General features: G+C 40.1%; 1 protein-coding gene across 1 annotated transcript; it reads left to right on the top strand.

Moving 5' to 3' along the window:
• The first annotated feature begins 208 nt into the window (after positions 1–208).
• On the top strand, positions 209–8,238 carry DCUN1D1 (DCN1, defective in cullin neddylation 1, domain containing 1). The gene is made up of 6 exons (XM_010187193.1): positions 209–419; positions 1,665–1,833; positions 2,422–2,552; positions 6,167–6,249; positions 6,491–6,587; positions 7,751–8,238. Exons 1-6 carry the CDS (start codon positions 245–247, stop codon positions 7,828–7,830), a joined length of 735 nt encoding a protein of 244 aa, XP_010185495.1. The 5' UTR covers positions 209–244; the 3' UTR covers positions 7,831–8,238.
• Positions 8,239–15,150: the final 6,912 nt, after the last annotated feature.

Below are 15,150 nucleotides of genomic sequence, written 5' to 3'. Positions count from 1 at the left end.
TAAAGTGTGTAGAATGAAGGTAAGTTTAAATTTAAGAAAAAATGAAAATAAGTGTTGATTTGAGTGTCTAACTGCCACAGAAGTTAGAGAAAGTCTGACTGCTTGGGAAGATTATAAAAGGTGCTGATTTAAAAATATTAACAGTACTGTTTTTCTTGTCCAGTAAAACATTTCTGGTTACAGTATTGTCTGTTTTTACTAGAACAAGTTGAAATCATCACAGAAGGATAAAGTGCGTCAGTTTATGGTCTTCACACAGTCCAGTGAAAAGACGGCGGTGAGTTGTCTGTCTCAGAACGACTGGAAGTTAGATGTTGCAACAGACAACTTCTTCCAAAATCCTGAACTTTATATACGAGAGAGTGTTAAAGGATCATTGGACAGAAAGAAGTTAGAACAACTATATAACAGATACAAAGGTGAGTACCCTGAATTGTAAGGCTTATTTCCTGATTGTATGTGTGCGTTCCTATATATCATTGCAGCTGTGCTCTTGTGCTTGGAAATCTTAACCCACCCTTTCAGCTTTATTTTTCTATTACTAATATTAGAGTGAGAAGGGGAATATATGTAAGCTTCTGCTTCACAAGGATTACATGCAGTAGCTTTCTGTGCTCTAAATAAATGTGTATTTATACAAGATTAGGATCTGGAACTGGCATTGTGTGTACAGTGAGTAACTGTAATGGTTAACATGGATTTTAGGTGATTCTTCTGGGGAAAGCACATTGCCCAGAAGTCACTCCTGAGAAGTAAAAGGTTTGCATACCAAGGATGGATTCTGCCTTAATTTTTATTCATCTTATGCTCATTATCAGACAGTTACAAACAGAGCAGAAAAGAAAACACAGTCTCTATCTGTTACATAGCCAGTGTTCAACTGGTGATGTCCTACCACAAATAGTAAAGTGCAATCTGTAGAGTAGAAAAAATTCTGTGGTTAAGCACTTCTTTAAAGTCTAAAAATGACTGCTACATTTTCTGTCAGTTTTCATATGTGTGTATAATCCAAATACCATTTTCCTGAAGTCTTTGTTGGCTTGCGTTAGTAGATCTTTGTTAGCGCACTTGAAATGTGAGCATCTCGCTTCCAGCCCAGATGTTGAGTCCTTCCTGGAAAGAGGAGTGTGCCTGCCTGACTTGGAATTGGTAACGGGGCAGCGTAACTTTCCTCTTGAAGGTTACCGTGGCCAACCTCTTGCGTGCTGATGGTGCCAGAAAATGCATCAAACTAATGTCAGTTTAGTTGTTTACGGGCAGATTTGGTAATTATATCAGTGTAGCTTGCAAGTGGACACTGCAGAGTTGTTTCTGATGGGACACAAGATCAGCAGTCTTGCCGAAGATGCCAATAATAAAGTGTGCTGCTGGGAAAGGACCGCTGCTCTCTGGATGCAATAAGTCAGAAATGTTTGTGGTGCTGTTGTGTCTCAGTGTTTAATAAGCTTCATTGTGTGGGAGGCTTTATTGTAGTAACTTACTCAATTGTTAAAGCTTAACCATTGAAAATATTAATTTAATTTTGTTTTGAAAATATTCACTTATAAAGGCTGATCCCAAAAACGGCTTCTTAAAAATGTTTCCTTGTCTTAAAAACCTGTGCTGAATAGATTTAGCTTTTTCAAAAAGCTGTTTTTCTTAATACTTACTCTTATATCCCAAAGATCCTCAAGATGAAAATAAAATTGGTATAGATGGTATACAGCAGTTCTGTGATGATCTAGCTCTTGACCCAGCCAGCATTACTGTGCTCATCATCGCGTGGAAATTCCGAGCTGCAACACAGTGTGAATTTTCCAAGCTGGAATTCATGGATGGGATGACCGAGCTGGGGTAAGTGTGCAGTCAGTATTGGACACTGACACTGTAATCCAGTGTCAGAAACTGAGATGTACGGTGAAACAGCCTGTTTTGGGGTTTGGGTCCACAATCACCTGGTCCTTTCAAGCTTCAGAGACTTTTTGGAGTCTGGCATCACTTGCATTTTTAATCTGCTGTCTGTGTGTTAGATACTTAGTGACCAAAAAAAGGGAGGCACCTTTGAGTGCTGTTTGCCTCGGTTGTGTCAGTGTTGCAGCCAGTTGCCGTAGAGCTGCTCGGGTAGGTAAAGCAAGGATGTTGCTCTGCAGTCTGGCATACCTGGGTTTTTTATCTGCCTTATGAGAATGTAGAATTTTTTATCACATTTTTCTAAAAATCGTGTGGGTTATAGAATCTGATGTATCAGGGAGTATGTGCAGATGGCAGCGTGAAGAAATAACACCAAAGAAGTGAAATTGTGTATGTGCAGACTATTTAAGGCCTCCTGAATTTTGTCTTGATAATTGTATTGTATTCCACAAAAACCTATAAATTTTTGTTTAACTCCCATTTTATGACAAACTGAATAATACACAAATAAACACGCTTTTTAAAATGCAGATGTGACAGCATAGAAAAACTGAAGGCCCAGATTCCTAAAATGGAACAAGAATTAAAAGAGCCAGGAAGATTTAAGGATTTTTATCAGTTTACTTTCAACTTTGCAAAGAATCCAGGACAGAAGGGTTTAGGTATGTATTCTTAATTATAAACATTTGTTTGTAAATATGGGAAATGACTGATTAAAGCAGTAAATGAAAGTATTCTTATGATCCAGTAAGTCTGAAAGATCGTCAGCCTTGGGACACAATACATTTCTCTGTTGTGAAAGGTAGATGTCAGTTTAAGTTGTTCAAATAGAAATATCTGCATTGTTAGTATAGATGACAACATTTTATGAGAAGGGGTTTATTTTTTCACTAAAAGTGTGTGCAGTTCTCAGTAAGCAGAACGGATTACGGTCTTAAATTGAAAGCATAATTATACCACTTGGAATCTGCAGCACTGAACAGATTCGTAGAATTTTCTTTTTTAGGATAAATTCAAGCTGTAAAACTGATTTCCATATCAGTGCACTGGTGCAGTCTCTTGTAACACCAAAAATGCTTGCAAAAGTCTTGGGAAAATAGAATTGGAACAATACAAATGTATTTCTGTATCCTGGGCATGATGGCTGCTATTGTGTTGTTGGTAATAGGTGCCTGTCTGTAGCCTCTTCTTGGTGTTGCCCCCCTTTAGCTGCTAAATGCTTTTTCAATATTTTAGAGCTCTTCTGGTTGTGATTTGGGTTAGCGTAACAGGTCAAGTGGGAGAATCACTTACTACAAATATTTAAAAAAAACCAAACAAACCCTAAAAAACCCCCAAACGCATGGCAGACCACCACGTTTCTGATGGAACTGAATGAACAACCTGTAGACCTGTCTGTCCAGCACAGCAAAAATGACAGAAGAAAAATTAGTAGTTGCTCTATGAGCCAGAATTTGTATCTCATGACTCTCTGTTAACTTCTTAAGTTAACTGCTCTGTGTTTGAGAGGCCAGTAGGTTCTTCCTTGGCAGCTTGCGAGTTTATTTTTCCCAATGAGGAAAATGCCTTGAGCTGCCTGCTGCTGCCCAGCTTTGCGTTCACGCACTGGGGAAAGATGAGCATTCTGCCTTTGTTTGTTGTCTTCTAGATGTGGACCAACTTCTGGTTTAAAATGAGTATTGAAAAATAAGTAAATAAGCAAAAGCTCCATGTCTTCTTTTCGATCCTCTTTTATTCTTTAACATTTTCTCTAGTCTGTTTTTTGTTTTCAATTGAAATGGTGAGCTTCGTTGTCTTTGAAGAAGCTAAAAGAGCACTGCTCAACTGTTTAAAAATACTTGTCCATGCGTGTAGTCAGATCTGAATCCTGCTAATAAATGAATGGTTCTTATTTCTTGTAGAAAGTCATAATTCTTTCGTAGGCTGCTACAACAAGGAAAATGTATCTGAATTGTGAAAGGCCAGAAGTTGGGTTACGGAGAGCGTCAGTGTGGGGTTGGTTCTGCAGCGTGAACAGTTGCAGGTGGTGGTGTAGTTTGAGGTTTTTTATTGTTACAGTTGTAAGGTTTGTGTGTTGTTTTTAGTCTTCAAAGGGCTTACACAACAAGGAGCGTTTTGCAGAATTGCTGTAAGATGGGAAAAGTGAAATAACAGATCGCAGTGGTACATAATTATGTGATCATTTTTTCATTACATTTCTCAAAGCTTCAGAATAAGAGAACTGCTTGATGGAGTGCTTACCTCCTGTTTTCTTCACCATCTTTCTAAAGGATGAGGAAGCCCTGCATTTTTTTTTTCTGATTTCCCCTCCCAGCCCAGTTCCATATAGAAATGAATCTTTTGAGTATCCCAGATGGAACAGACTTCCGTAAAAATGATTTACCAGGAAAACTAAGTCCCTTGCTTTATTTCTTATTCATCTTAAAGCTTCCTTATGCAGGTTAAGCTCTGACAGTGACAAAGACAAGTATAGCTTTCTCAGATACATATAGCATATACGTAGTATAAGATTATGATTATTATTATTAATTTTAATTTTTAAAGTCTGGGTCTAGAAGTGATGTAGAACTAAGCTTAAAATCTGGATGCTTACCAACCCTTTTGGTACCATTCACTGCACAGTTGTAGGCATGAATTTATGATAGGGCAGAGTAAGTGTGGAAACCCTGGAGCAAAAGAATACTGGGAGAAGCACAGTGCTAAAAAGTAAGTGCTCCTCGTTAGGGAGCTAATTTTGGAGTGTCTAAATAACTGCTGTAGGAACTTGCAAATTAATTTTAATGTATATTGGCCTCTGATCTTCCTAACATTGCATAGTAGCTCAGGCACAGCTCTGGAAACGCATTTCCTCTGCATAATTCCTCACTGCTGTAAGCACTGTGATGTAAGTACTGTGGATGTCGTAAAAGTTCTTGAGATATTTGGCTGTCATCTGAGCATACCTCCTGGTGATGCTCATCTCAAACACTCTTTGCTTCTCTTGGTCTCTGGGTAAAACTCAAAACAGAGAGACTTTAATATTTGATCCATGAGTACCTTCCTGGGCATTCTTCTCACTTTCTTATGGAAACCTAAAATGACATCTTCACTTTCAAATCTTGTGATTTCATAAAACGTCTCCCAAAACAGGTAGTTTCTTCTGAGGCTTTATGTCTTTGTGCTTTCCATGGTTGGAGTCACATAACGAGTTTGAGGTTGCAGCATCTCGGCATCTGTTTTTTAGAGGCCTTTGCTTATCCATGAGAATAATCTCCAAATTGAATGTTGAAATGTGCAGTTTGTTGATAGTGTTTGTTTATAAACTGCTATAAATACGCAGCAATTTGATGACCTTGCATTTTTTGTATGCCTGCTATTAATGCATCACAGGTAAATAAACCTTCGTTTTCTAATCTGTTTCCTTGAGGAACTGATCAGCTCATTCTGAAGTTTGTACCTGTTAATTTTCAGAAAGCAGTCGAAAGCTGACGTGCTTATTTTTGTACCTGAATCTTCTGTTAAAGAGAGATACCTGGCATTTACACTCTTTAATTAAAGCTGTCATTTGCACATAGAACTTATTTACTGAGGAGCAGTGACTTCTGTTTAATTTGTAGCTGCTGCTTGAAACTCAAAGTGAACGCTTTTGCCTGAAATCACACCCCCCTGCAGCTGCTGAAAAACCCTCCATGAATTGTAGTCCTTGTAATGCCTCCTGACCAAAGTAATCTGAATGTGCTCTTTGGGAAGATCTTCTAATATCAAATATACCAAACAGTTCAGCAACTCCCCCATCTGTTTTCCTCTCACAAGAGGACTGGTTATGGAAGAAATTTGCTGGACTGAAAAATATGTAAGAGCTTTTGTTTAAAAAAAGAGGTCACTTAACCCAGGTGGCCTTTTGTGGTCACTGCACATACCTGGGGATGGACACCGAGTTCAGGAAGGTCACAGCAGCGTTTTGTTACCCAGTGCAGAGGTCCCTGTTAATGCCTGGTAGAGATGTAGGACTTGGATACATACCTTTACTTTATCAGCTAACACACTGCTGTGTCACTAATAAACAGTAAGTGCACAGCAGTTTAGCCTTTGGCAGCTCCTGGGGAGGTGCGGTGTGGGTTTGGGGGTTTGGTTTGGTTTGGTTTGGTTTGGTTTTTTTCTGCTTGTAAAGGATCCATGAGTGTAGTTGCATTAGATTAATCTTTTTTCATATATGGTTCATCTTGGTGTTAGATACCTGTGGAGATGATATATTTGAAATGTATATCTCTAAAAGTAATGTATTTTAATATTACAGATTTAGAAATGGCCATTGCCTACTGGAATTTAGTACTTAATGGAAGATTTAAATTTCTAGACTTGTGGAACAAATTTTTGTTGGTAAGTTGAAATCTTTACATAAACTGGACTGCAGTACTTTCAAAACTTGGAAGATAAATATGTTTACATTCTTGAGTAGACAGAATAGCCTGTTTTGACTCAGATTGCAGATGCTGCACTTCATAGTGTGCACAAGAGAAGTATGTTTTGGGGATATGGATGTGTCCAGGACAGTAATGAATCTGTGTAAGGGTTTTTAATTTATTTTTTTTAAACGTGCATTTTCCACCCCTCCAAACAGGAACATCATAAAAGATCAATTCCTAAGGATACCTGGAACCTTCTTCTAGACTTCAGTACAATGATAGCAGATGATATGTCTAACTATGATGAGGAAGGTAAACATTTCAGTTTTCTTTCATTAACTTCTGACTGTTTAATGCTACATTTATTACTGTGTATCTGCTTTGGCACAGCTGCCTAATTTCATAGCTGAGAATATTTTTTTAACTTTGGTTGCTTCAGTTTCTGTGAAGACTGGCCATGTAATAGTACGGCAGTGAAGCTGGCAGCATGCAGGGATCACTAAACACAGGTTATTTCCTACCAGATGTGTTTCTTGTAAACTTTTGTATTGATCTTTCCTCTTCCCGTCCCTCTGTAGCCAAGAACAGCCAAATCCCTTCAATCGCTGGCAGCAGATCAGTTCAGAGAGAGGAGACGACTGTGCATTTCTGATCCTTTCAGAGCAGAGAGGAGCAAACTTCTACAGCTCTATGTAATAATAAATTACAGACAGCTCCCATTCCCTTATTGAGCAAATGGGCCACAATTAATCAAGGTAGTTTAGATTAAAGATTCAAGGCAGAAAAGATGTGTTGATGATATGGAATAAGAGTATTTTAAGGGAGGGATAAAAACCAGCCCAGTTATTTTTAACATGCACATGACTGGGCACCTCTTTGGATATGGTTGCCTATGTGGCATATTGATAAGGAACACAGAGAAGTACACGTAGTGTAGTACCAGCCTTGTAGGGCACTGTGCTGCATTGCTGGCTGTTGGAGGGCATTTTGCTGCTTTCTGGTGTGGCGAAGTGTCCTGATTGTAACAGATGAACATGGCATTCATGCAAAATCAAACTGGGAGCAGTAAATGCTGTACTATGTCAAGATGCGCTGCTGCTTACAGCGTAGACGGCTTCATCCAGTGGTCAACGTGGTTTAAGCAGCTGTTGCCACCCTGGAGATCAAGTTCTGCAGCCAAAACCAGGACAGTTTTAACCTAGAATTCTTGTCAGCTCTTCTGTCGTCTTTTTTTGGCCAGGAAGATGAAGGGGGTATGACCCTTGAAAGGGATGCGGATTAACTGGGTTTAAAGGAGGTAGAAACCTTTAACCAGCTCTTAAATTTCAAGCAAGAAAATAAAAAATCTTTTGCTTGAAACAATGCCTAGTTAAGACTGGAAAGTAAATAATTTGTTTAGGTCTGAAGCTTTGTAAAGACTGCTTTGTTCAACCAAGTTCTTATGTTCTGGTGTTTCTTGCTCATTTTCCTTGCAGGGGCATGGCCAGTTCTCATTGATGACTTTGTGGAATTTGCACGCCCTCAAATTGCTGGGACAAAAAGTACGACAGTGTAGCACTAAAGGACCCTTCTAGAGTGTACATAGTCTGTACAAATACCTGAAATGGAAAATTGCACAGTCAATTTCTGCTGGCTGGACTGAACTGAAGATCAATCCTCACAATGTGGCTGAGGGTTGAGACAAACCTTTACGGATACATCTTGGACCATATCATACTTCATTCTTCTACTGGTGGTTTGGGCTTTTCTTCTAGTCTGGACCACTTCGCCTGTTAAAACTCCAACATTGTGGATTTCATCATGGATTCTTTTTTTTTTTTGGTGGACCACCCTAGTTTCGTCTCCCATAAGTCCTAGAAGCTTTATAATGATTTTGAGGTTTCTGGTTTCACATAAAGCACAATGCTGGTCATCATCAGACAACTGTTGTATGTATAGCATCTGAATTATACAGATCAGCATCCAAACAATTTTTAAAAGATTCCTTAAATATACACTTGGGGCTAGTTGCAAAGACTGTATTGATAGCACTTCCTGTAAGAGTGATATATTTAAGTGTACTGGGTCCGATATATATATATTTTTTTTCCTTTTCTTTTCTGGAAAAGTACAGGTATCGTCTAAGTGAGTTTGAGTATCTGGTAAAAAAAATTACAGAAATAAGCAGGAAACCCCGAGGTTGTCGATCCTGGGGTGCCCAGGTGCCTATGGGAATGGTTTGATTGTACATCAGCTGACTGGGAGCCGTCGCAGTACGACACAACTGCCGTGCACTTCGTTTAAGGTCAGAGTCAGCCTGCGGTGAGCGTCACTGAGAGGAGCTGCGTGCGTCACGACGGAAGCGAATATTCTCTAGGTTATTATCTAAGAAATCGGATTTCGTTACAGTTTTGAAATGCTTATCTGGCAAAGAAAGGTTTTTCATTGCTGTGGAAATCTAAAACTTGAATATACTGAATTTGTGTCTTAAATGTTTGCTACACAATACAGTATTTTAAATCGAGACGTGTAATTTTTATGGTTGAGGGATGATGAAACAAATGGCCCTATTGTACAGGAAGCGGGTGAGTCTGATGTGAATCTAGGTTTTGAAACCATTATCCTGAGAAGTGAGGTAAATCTTTGTAACAGAGGTACTGCCATTATGGATGACACCCATTTTTAAAATCATTTTGTCGAGTTTTCCTTAAATTGACATATCACTGTGGTTGCCAAATATAGAAATTAAGAGTAAAGCTTTCCCAAACGAGCACAGATCAGAAAATACTACACTGGCTTTGTTTGCTTAAATGATTGTGTTGATCATCACTACTTCTTGTCTTCCTGCATTTAACCAAATCCAATTCATTTTGTTCAAAACAGGCTATATCAGCTGCAATTCTTCTTTATTTTAATATTACAAGAGCTCTTCAGCTGCTTTTGTGCTCCTCACTGAGTTACTTGTGAAGAGCTTTGGTAACTACTGCTCTGAAAAACCAGCTGGAAAATACCGAGCTCCAGGAGAAAAGAGGCTGTAGCTGCAAGGAAGGATGGAGGTTTGAGTCCATGCTCTAAACAGTCCCATGACAAGGCCAGAATTATTTTGGAAATGAGTAACTGGTACTTGCACTAAACAGCAGAGCACTCTTCTGTAGATGCTGAAAGTATTTTAGGAAAAAAATTGGCTATTACACTGCTAAAAAGTTTTGATGTTACTCTCTGACGTTGCCCATGAGGCCGCTCTCCTTGTGGCAGTGCCCTTTTAAGGAAGCCCAGGTGTGCATTTATTTCAGGACCGCAGTTCCACAGACCCAGGGCAGACTTTCTCCAGCGACTGGAATTGGCTATGCCAAAAAGAATCGTGTGTTTTGCTGCTTTCAGTATTTCCTTTCTCAATTTTGTGTAAATATAAACGGGGACTGGGGGGGGTGGAAAAAAGCTCTACAAGGTATCTATGTGTGCCGTGTTCTGTCTCGAGGGTTTTGGTACCGTTTCGGATTGATTAGTTCAAGTATGCTGTGTTTGGAGAGGGGATCGGACTTGCTTTTTATCCCAGTACAGACTTGGCCCTCCAAAAAGGGCATCACGCTGTGGTGGTGTATTCTCCTTTTGAATGCAAGACCTTGTCAACAGAATGGTGTTGTCATCAGTTTGGTACTACACGCTTATAATTACTGTGTAATTATAAAGAAATACATAAAACTTTGACTAATTATGTTGCAGAAAAGGGTTATTTGTGCTATCATGGCATCTCACAACGTTTTTCAAAGTGAGTGACTGAAGTGGGAAGAAGCATTGATTTCACAGGGTGTCATTCTACGGACAAAGCGCCTGGTGACAGGGAATATTTTGTATTGAAATGTGCTCGGCTGTGGCCATGTGCTTTTTTTCCTTTATGTATTTGTGTGGTTTTTCTTTTTTTTTTTTTTTTTTTTTTTTTAAATGCAGACAGTTGCTTCCTGGGATTGCTTTAATTCGTAAGTGCTTGTGTCTTCAATTTGATGAGCTCCCCTTCAGCGGATCAATTTAATTTTGCCAAATGTCAAACAAAAAAAGGCGGCGAACATCAAGTTTGTAAACTGTTTTTTATACATGAAATATGTACAAAATTAGAAGTGCCCTGACATAAAACACTTAATCTCGAGATTATATTTAGTAAAAACCCATAATTTACATATCTCTGTAAGTTCAAATGTAACTTCTTACAATCCCTCTCATTACCGACAGAGGCAATAAAGCTCCAGTGAAATTGCCATGGCTAAGTCTTCTCATGCATTGTTTCAGTGTATCCTTTGTAAGATTGATTTCCAGAATGTGCTTCTAAGCAGAAACAATGGAATGTTTGTTTTCTCCATGAAATACACTTCAGTGGCAAGGTTTTTTTCTTTATTTTGGGGGAGAAATAATCCCCGAAGTGCTCCACCACCTTGCCTGCTGCTTATTTAAATGTTTGCCAGTTCAGAGCGGAGCCGATCGCTGCGGCCGTGCTGCGCTGCCACTGCCCAGCGTGGGGAGGATGACACCACAGCGCGGTTGGGGTGAAGACAACCGTACAGAAGTGACGTGACTTCTTTTATTGATCAACCTGTTAATAAGTAACTTATGACTTGCTTCAAAACTGTTTTACAATGAAACCCGTACTGAGAAATCCTTATTTAAGAAAGCTATAATTTTTTAAGAATGCATTTAATAAACTTTTGTCATTCACACTTTATTTAAACAACGTTGCCCGAAGTCTCTGTAGATTTTGTTTGTGTTTGGTTTTCAAACTCAGGTTGCCCCTCAGTCCTCTGAGCTCTCAAAGAGCAGACCACACCATGAAATACCTGATGGAATTAGAATTTATCTTTCAGAAATGTGCCTTAGCTTTGTAGTAATACTCAGCTGCCTGTTTTAATGCAGCTGGAGATCCTCAGCCAAGTGTTCTGCTGCAGGAGAGCTCTCCTCCTGCACAGGAGGGTGGCTGTGGATGGGTGATGGTGTTAGATTTGTGGTTTTTGAAGTTACTGCTGGATTTCTCTCCAGCTGGAGGAGGCAGCACGGTGAGGCCAGAGGTGCTCTCCATGCTCATGTCAGTGCCTGTGATGGGTGTGGGTGGCCATGCACACACACATGGAGGTACCGTGTGCGCGCATGTGTGCGTGTGTGTGTGTGCGCGCGTGTGCGCGTATGTGCCTGCTGGGAGGTATTGAGGGAGTGCTGCTGGGCACAGGCAGCAGCAGTTCCTGCTGTACTCTGGCATGGCTTTCTCTAACACATAATGAAAACAATGACTCGGCTAGAAGTGAAAGTTTTATTTAATAAATATAATTTTCATAAACCATTTTTAAAACAACTTCTACTGACCAAGCTGTACAAGGAGCAAGCACAGACTCGCTGTCAGAATCAAAAATGACATCAGGCAGCCACAGTGTCAGAGGTCCAGAATTCTTTGTACGGATTATTGCTACAGTTTCCAGTCGTCAATGTCCCCTCTTTGCCTAAAACTAAGGACTGACATCTTTAAAGGTAATTTTTACAGATGATCTCAGTCAAGGTTTGTGGTTTTTTTTTTTTCCTTCCAAAAAAAAAAAAAGAAAAAGCAGTGCTTGCTGACATGGCAGTGACAAAACAGGCAGCTCGACGATTTGCTATTTTTGTGTGCAGAACCTGAACTCTCTCATGGGACCACAACTAGGAATTGTACAAATACATTCTCTGTTGCAGTAATGACATCTTCGTTATACCTGAAAGCGAGGCTCCAACACTTTCCCCTTTCTAAGCTGTGTGGATTATCTTTTATCCCATTGCCAAAATGTAAAAAGGGTGAGAACTTGCTGATGGATGAAATAATTTCCTTTAAAACTGCTGCGGAAAAAAAAAAAAAATCAATATGCACTGCAAGCCAGGGTTTCTTTCAGCCAAGTCCCACTTTGCATCATGAACAAACAGCAGAGCATTTCAGTTCTTGCCCCTTGGTGTTATGTGGTCTTTGGCCCATGGCCCCTCAGGTTTTCTTCCTGTCTATGCATTTACACAAACTGGAAACAGCAACACCAGGTGGCATCTGCAGTGCTGACAACTGCAGGGACTGATCGGGACACAGCAGCTCGACTGCGGCGGCGACTTCACCGTGCTGGGAACGTTCCTGGAGCGAGCGCCAGGGTGGCTCAGGCAGCGCACATGGGCTCACTACTGCGTTATTTCGGATGCTGCTACGAGCAGGGTTTAGTTGAAGGAAAAAAGAATAAAAAAAAAAAAAAAATCTACGGAAAGCAGAAGCCTTGCAAATACGATGTGAGTGCGCTTCTGCAGCGATGGACAGCAAGAGCTGCTGCAGCCGTGAGCATCCCAGCTTCCCTCCTGTCTATAACCGAGTCGTGCCAACAGAGCAGACCCCAGACAACTCCCGCCACTGGAAGCAAACAACAGAAGCAAAGGACATACAGAGCTACCAGCAATCAAAACACTCACACAAACCACCCCAGAGTGCAAAGCAGCAAGTCTAACTGGGAAATCATTGAGGAATAGAAAGCAAAGGCTAAATTCAGTCACTAATGAGGGGTTCACCCAGCTCTAGCAATAACTTCTTTAAACCAACGCTGGCTGCGTGACGAGGCAGTGGTGACAGTGTGAGATTGGGTCTTGCACACCAAGAAAAAGAACATCTCAGAATAAATGGGGCAGAAGCACACTGTGACCGAGCCTTTCTGAACGCTGTGTTTCACCAAAATCACTACTCAGAGGTACAGAATTAGCAGACTAAACTATTACAAATAAAACAAATTACTGCTTTGAGACATTTCTAACACTAGAAAATGATTTTTTTTTCAATATAGATGTTATATTGTCATTTTAAAAATATATATATATTTGAAAGTATTACCAAAGGTTTCCCGTAAGAAATTACGGTTGCCTAATAAGATTATGCAACCTAGAATGCATTTCTCAAATCATCTTTTGCACTGGAACACAAGGAACCATTCTGAAAAATGTAAAGCCAAAGTTTTCACCATTCCTCCTGCTGCATTATTGTTTTTTTTGGTGTGGTGTGTCTCCCTTTCCCCCCCCCTTAAAAAATATGCAGCCTATTTTAAGCAGAATATTTACATTTTAATTGGTAAAACAACTGAGAGCATCTTCCCACTTAATCTTTTCCACTGCACCCTTTAAAAAAAAAGCTTAAGTTTGGCAACTAAAACCATGTTCTTCTAAGTACCAAAACCAAATCCTGATATTTTACAGCACAAGAGCTAAAATCCTGCTGAGACCTCAGTCCTGTGCTGCGGGTGGCTATGGAGAAGGCGCTTCTTCAGGGACACTGCACAGTGAAGTGCCTATACACCACACGTCCTTCTAAGTACAAGCATCCACTATCGGCTTTTCTGTCACGGATTCAAGGCTAAGAGGTAACTCAAAAACATTTCTTCTCTGTGGCCAATTCCTCGCCCACTCACACTGGAACTCAGAGAGGTGAATGCCAGCGTTACACTGAACTAGCTGCATTTGTTCAGTCTGCTTCATGCAGAATGCTGCACTGGACCAAGGCACAGTCACTGGTTTCATGCATTTTAGCTGTCAGAGAAATACACAAACCCCATCTCCCTTGAATTCGAAAAGATTGGTGGCATCAGTACAAAAACACAGTCACTTCTTCCATCCAAAATATTTGTCAGACCAAAAAACCTGGTCTTACGCAAAGCAATTCTATGTTCTTACTAACTGAGAAATTACTGATTGAGATGTACTGCAAATAGAAAAATATACCTTGGCAGACAGATGGGTTCTTAAGCTCTTCCTGAATTGTTTAAATGCAAGTTTCTTCGGTAACCTTACAAACACTGGGAAAAGGGAAAGTGGGGGAAAGGGAGAAGAGGAGATGGAAGGGTTTAAAAAAACACATAATGAATGTAAATTATTCTTCAAATATAGGATTCACTTTTGTGCAAATATAATTGTGTGGTAAAAGCCAAAATACATTTATGTACAGAGCTGAGCCCAGCTAAATGCTTGGAGCGGGGCGGTGTCTCAAAGCCTCTGCCACACAAAATGAACCAGTTTGCATTCCACAGACTGATGGGGGTGCACAGGCACACGCACCGACAGGGTGATGAGGATGCTCTGGCTGACACGGACAGACACGGACTTGTGGAAGGTGAAACACTGATTCAGACATAAACGATCCAGCCAAACAGCAGAAATCTGATTGGAACTGTTCAAAAATTCTTTATTTCCTAGGTATCCATGGCAGGATGAAAACTCCTAAAGTGAGAAACTACTAAGAAGAAAGTAATTATTTTAAAAACAGATTGGATATTTTATATATTTTTATATATATGATATAAAATGAAAGTTATAGGAGCAAGTGCAATCCAAGTATGTTTTATTACTACGACGTATCTGGACACAAGTTTCCTAGGGGCCTGGGCAGATGACAATCAGTTTACAGCATCTCCACACAGGGACCAGTTTTCACGCTGTATGCAGTCAGGCGAGTCTCATGTTAATACCTATTACATGGAGTAAGCAAGGTTAAATTTTCAGTGATTCTTAATAATCTGGACTCTTGGTGTGGGGCTCTGGTATACAACTGAAATTTTCAAGCTTATGCTTCACTGCACTTACGCAGTCGAAGGGATGATACAGATACGAACCGTGAACACCAAATTGAACACTTAAGAGGAAAATCTGCTCAGTTTTGTTTCTTCTCTTTCATAATTCATTTTTAGAGCTTCTTAATTCGTGAACTGGTCTTTATCTATGACAAAACCCTCAGGTGCTGCATGTTCAAGTCATTATGAGTTTCAAAACAAGGCTGCCAAGACTGTTTCTTTCCTACACAAGCGCTGCCTTGAACAAGGAGCTCCTGAACACCCCGCAGTAGCTGCAGCCTTCAGTTCAGAGTGAAGCTTGCAGT

This window comes from Mesitornis unicolor, unplaced genomic scaffold (genome assembly GCF_000695765.1).
Source record: "Mesitornis unicolor isolate BGI_N332 unplaced genomic scaffold, ASM69576v1 scaffold53956, whole genome shotgun sequence".
Lineage (NCBI taxonomy): Eukaryota > Metazoa > Chordata > Aves > Mesitornithiformes > Mesitornithidae > Mesitornis > Mesitornis unicolor.
The sequence above is the reverse complement of the archived record's forward strand: the minus strand, read 5'-3'. Positions and strand labels throughout refer to the sequence as shown.

Bases quoted from the DNA above. Each gene is read 5' to 3' on its own strand.
- DCUN1D1 (XM_010187193.1), top strand. From the start codon at position 245: ATGGTCTTCACACAGTCCAGTGAAAAGACGGCGGTGAGTTGTCTGTCT. The intron at 1,834-2,421 runs GTAAGTGTGCAG...TTTAAAATGCAG, and splicing joins GATGGGATGACCGAGCTGGG to ATGTGACAGCATAGAAAAAC. The intron at 6,588-7,750 runs GTAAACATTTCA...TTTTCCTTGCAG, and splicing joins GTCTAACTATGATGAGGAAG to GGGCATGGCCAGTTCTCATT.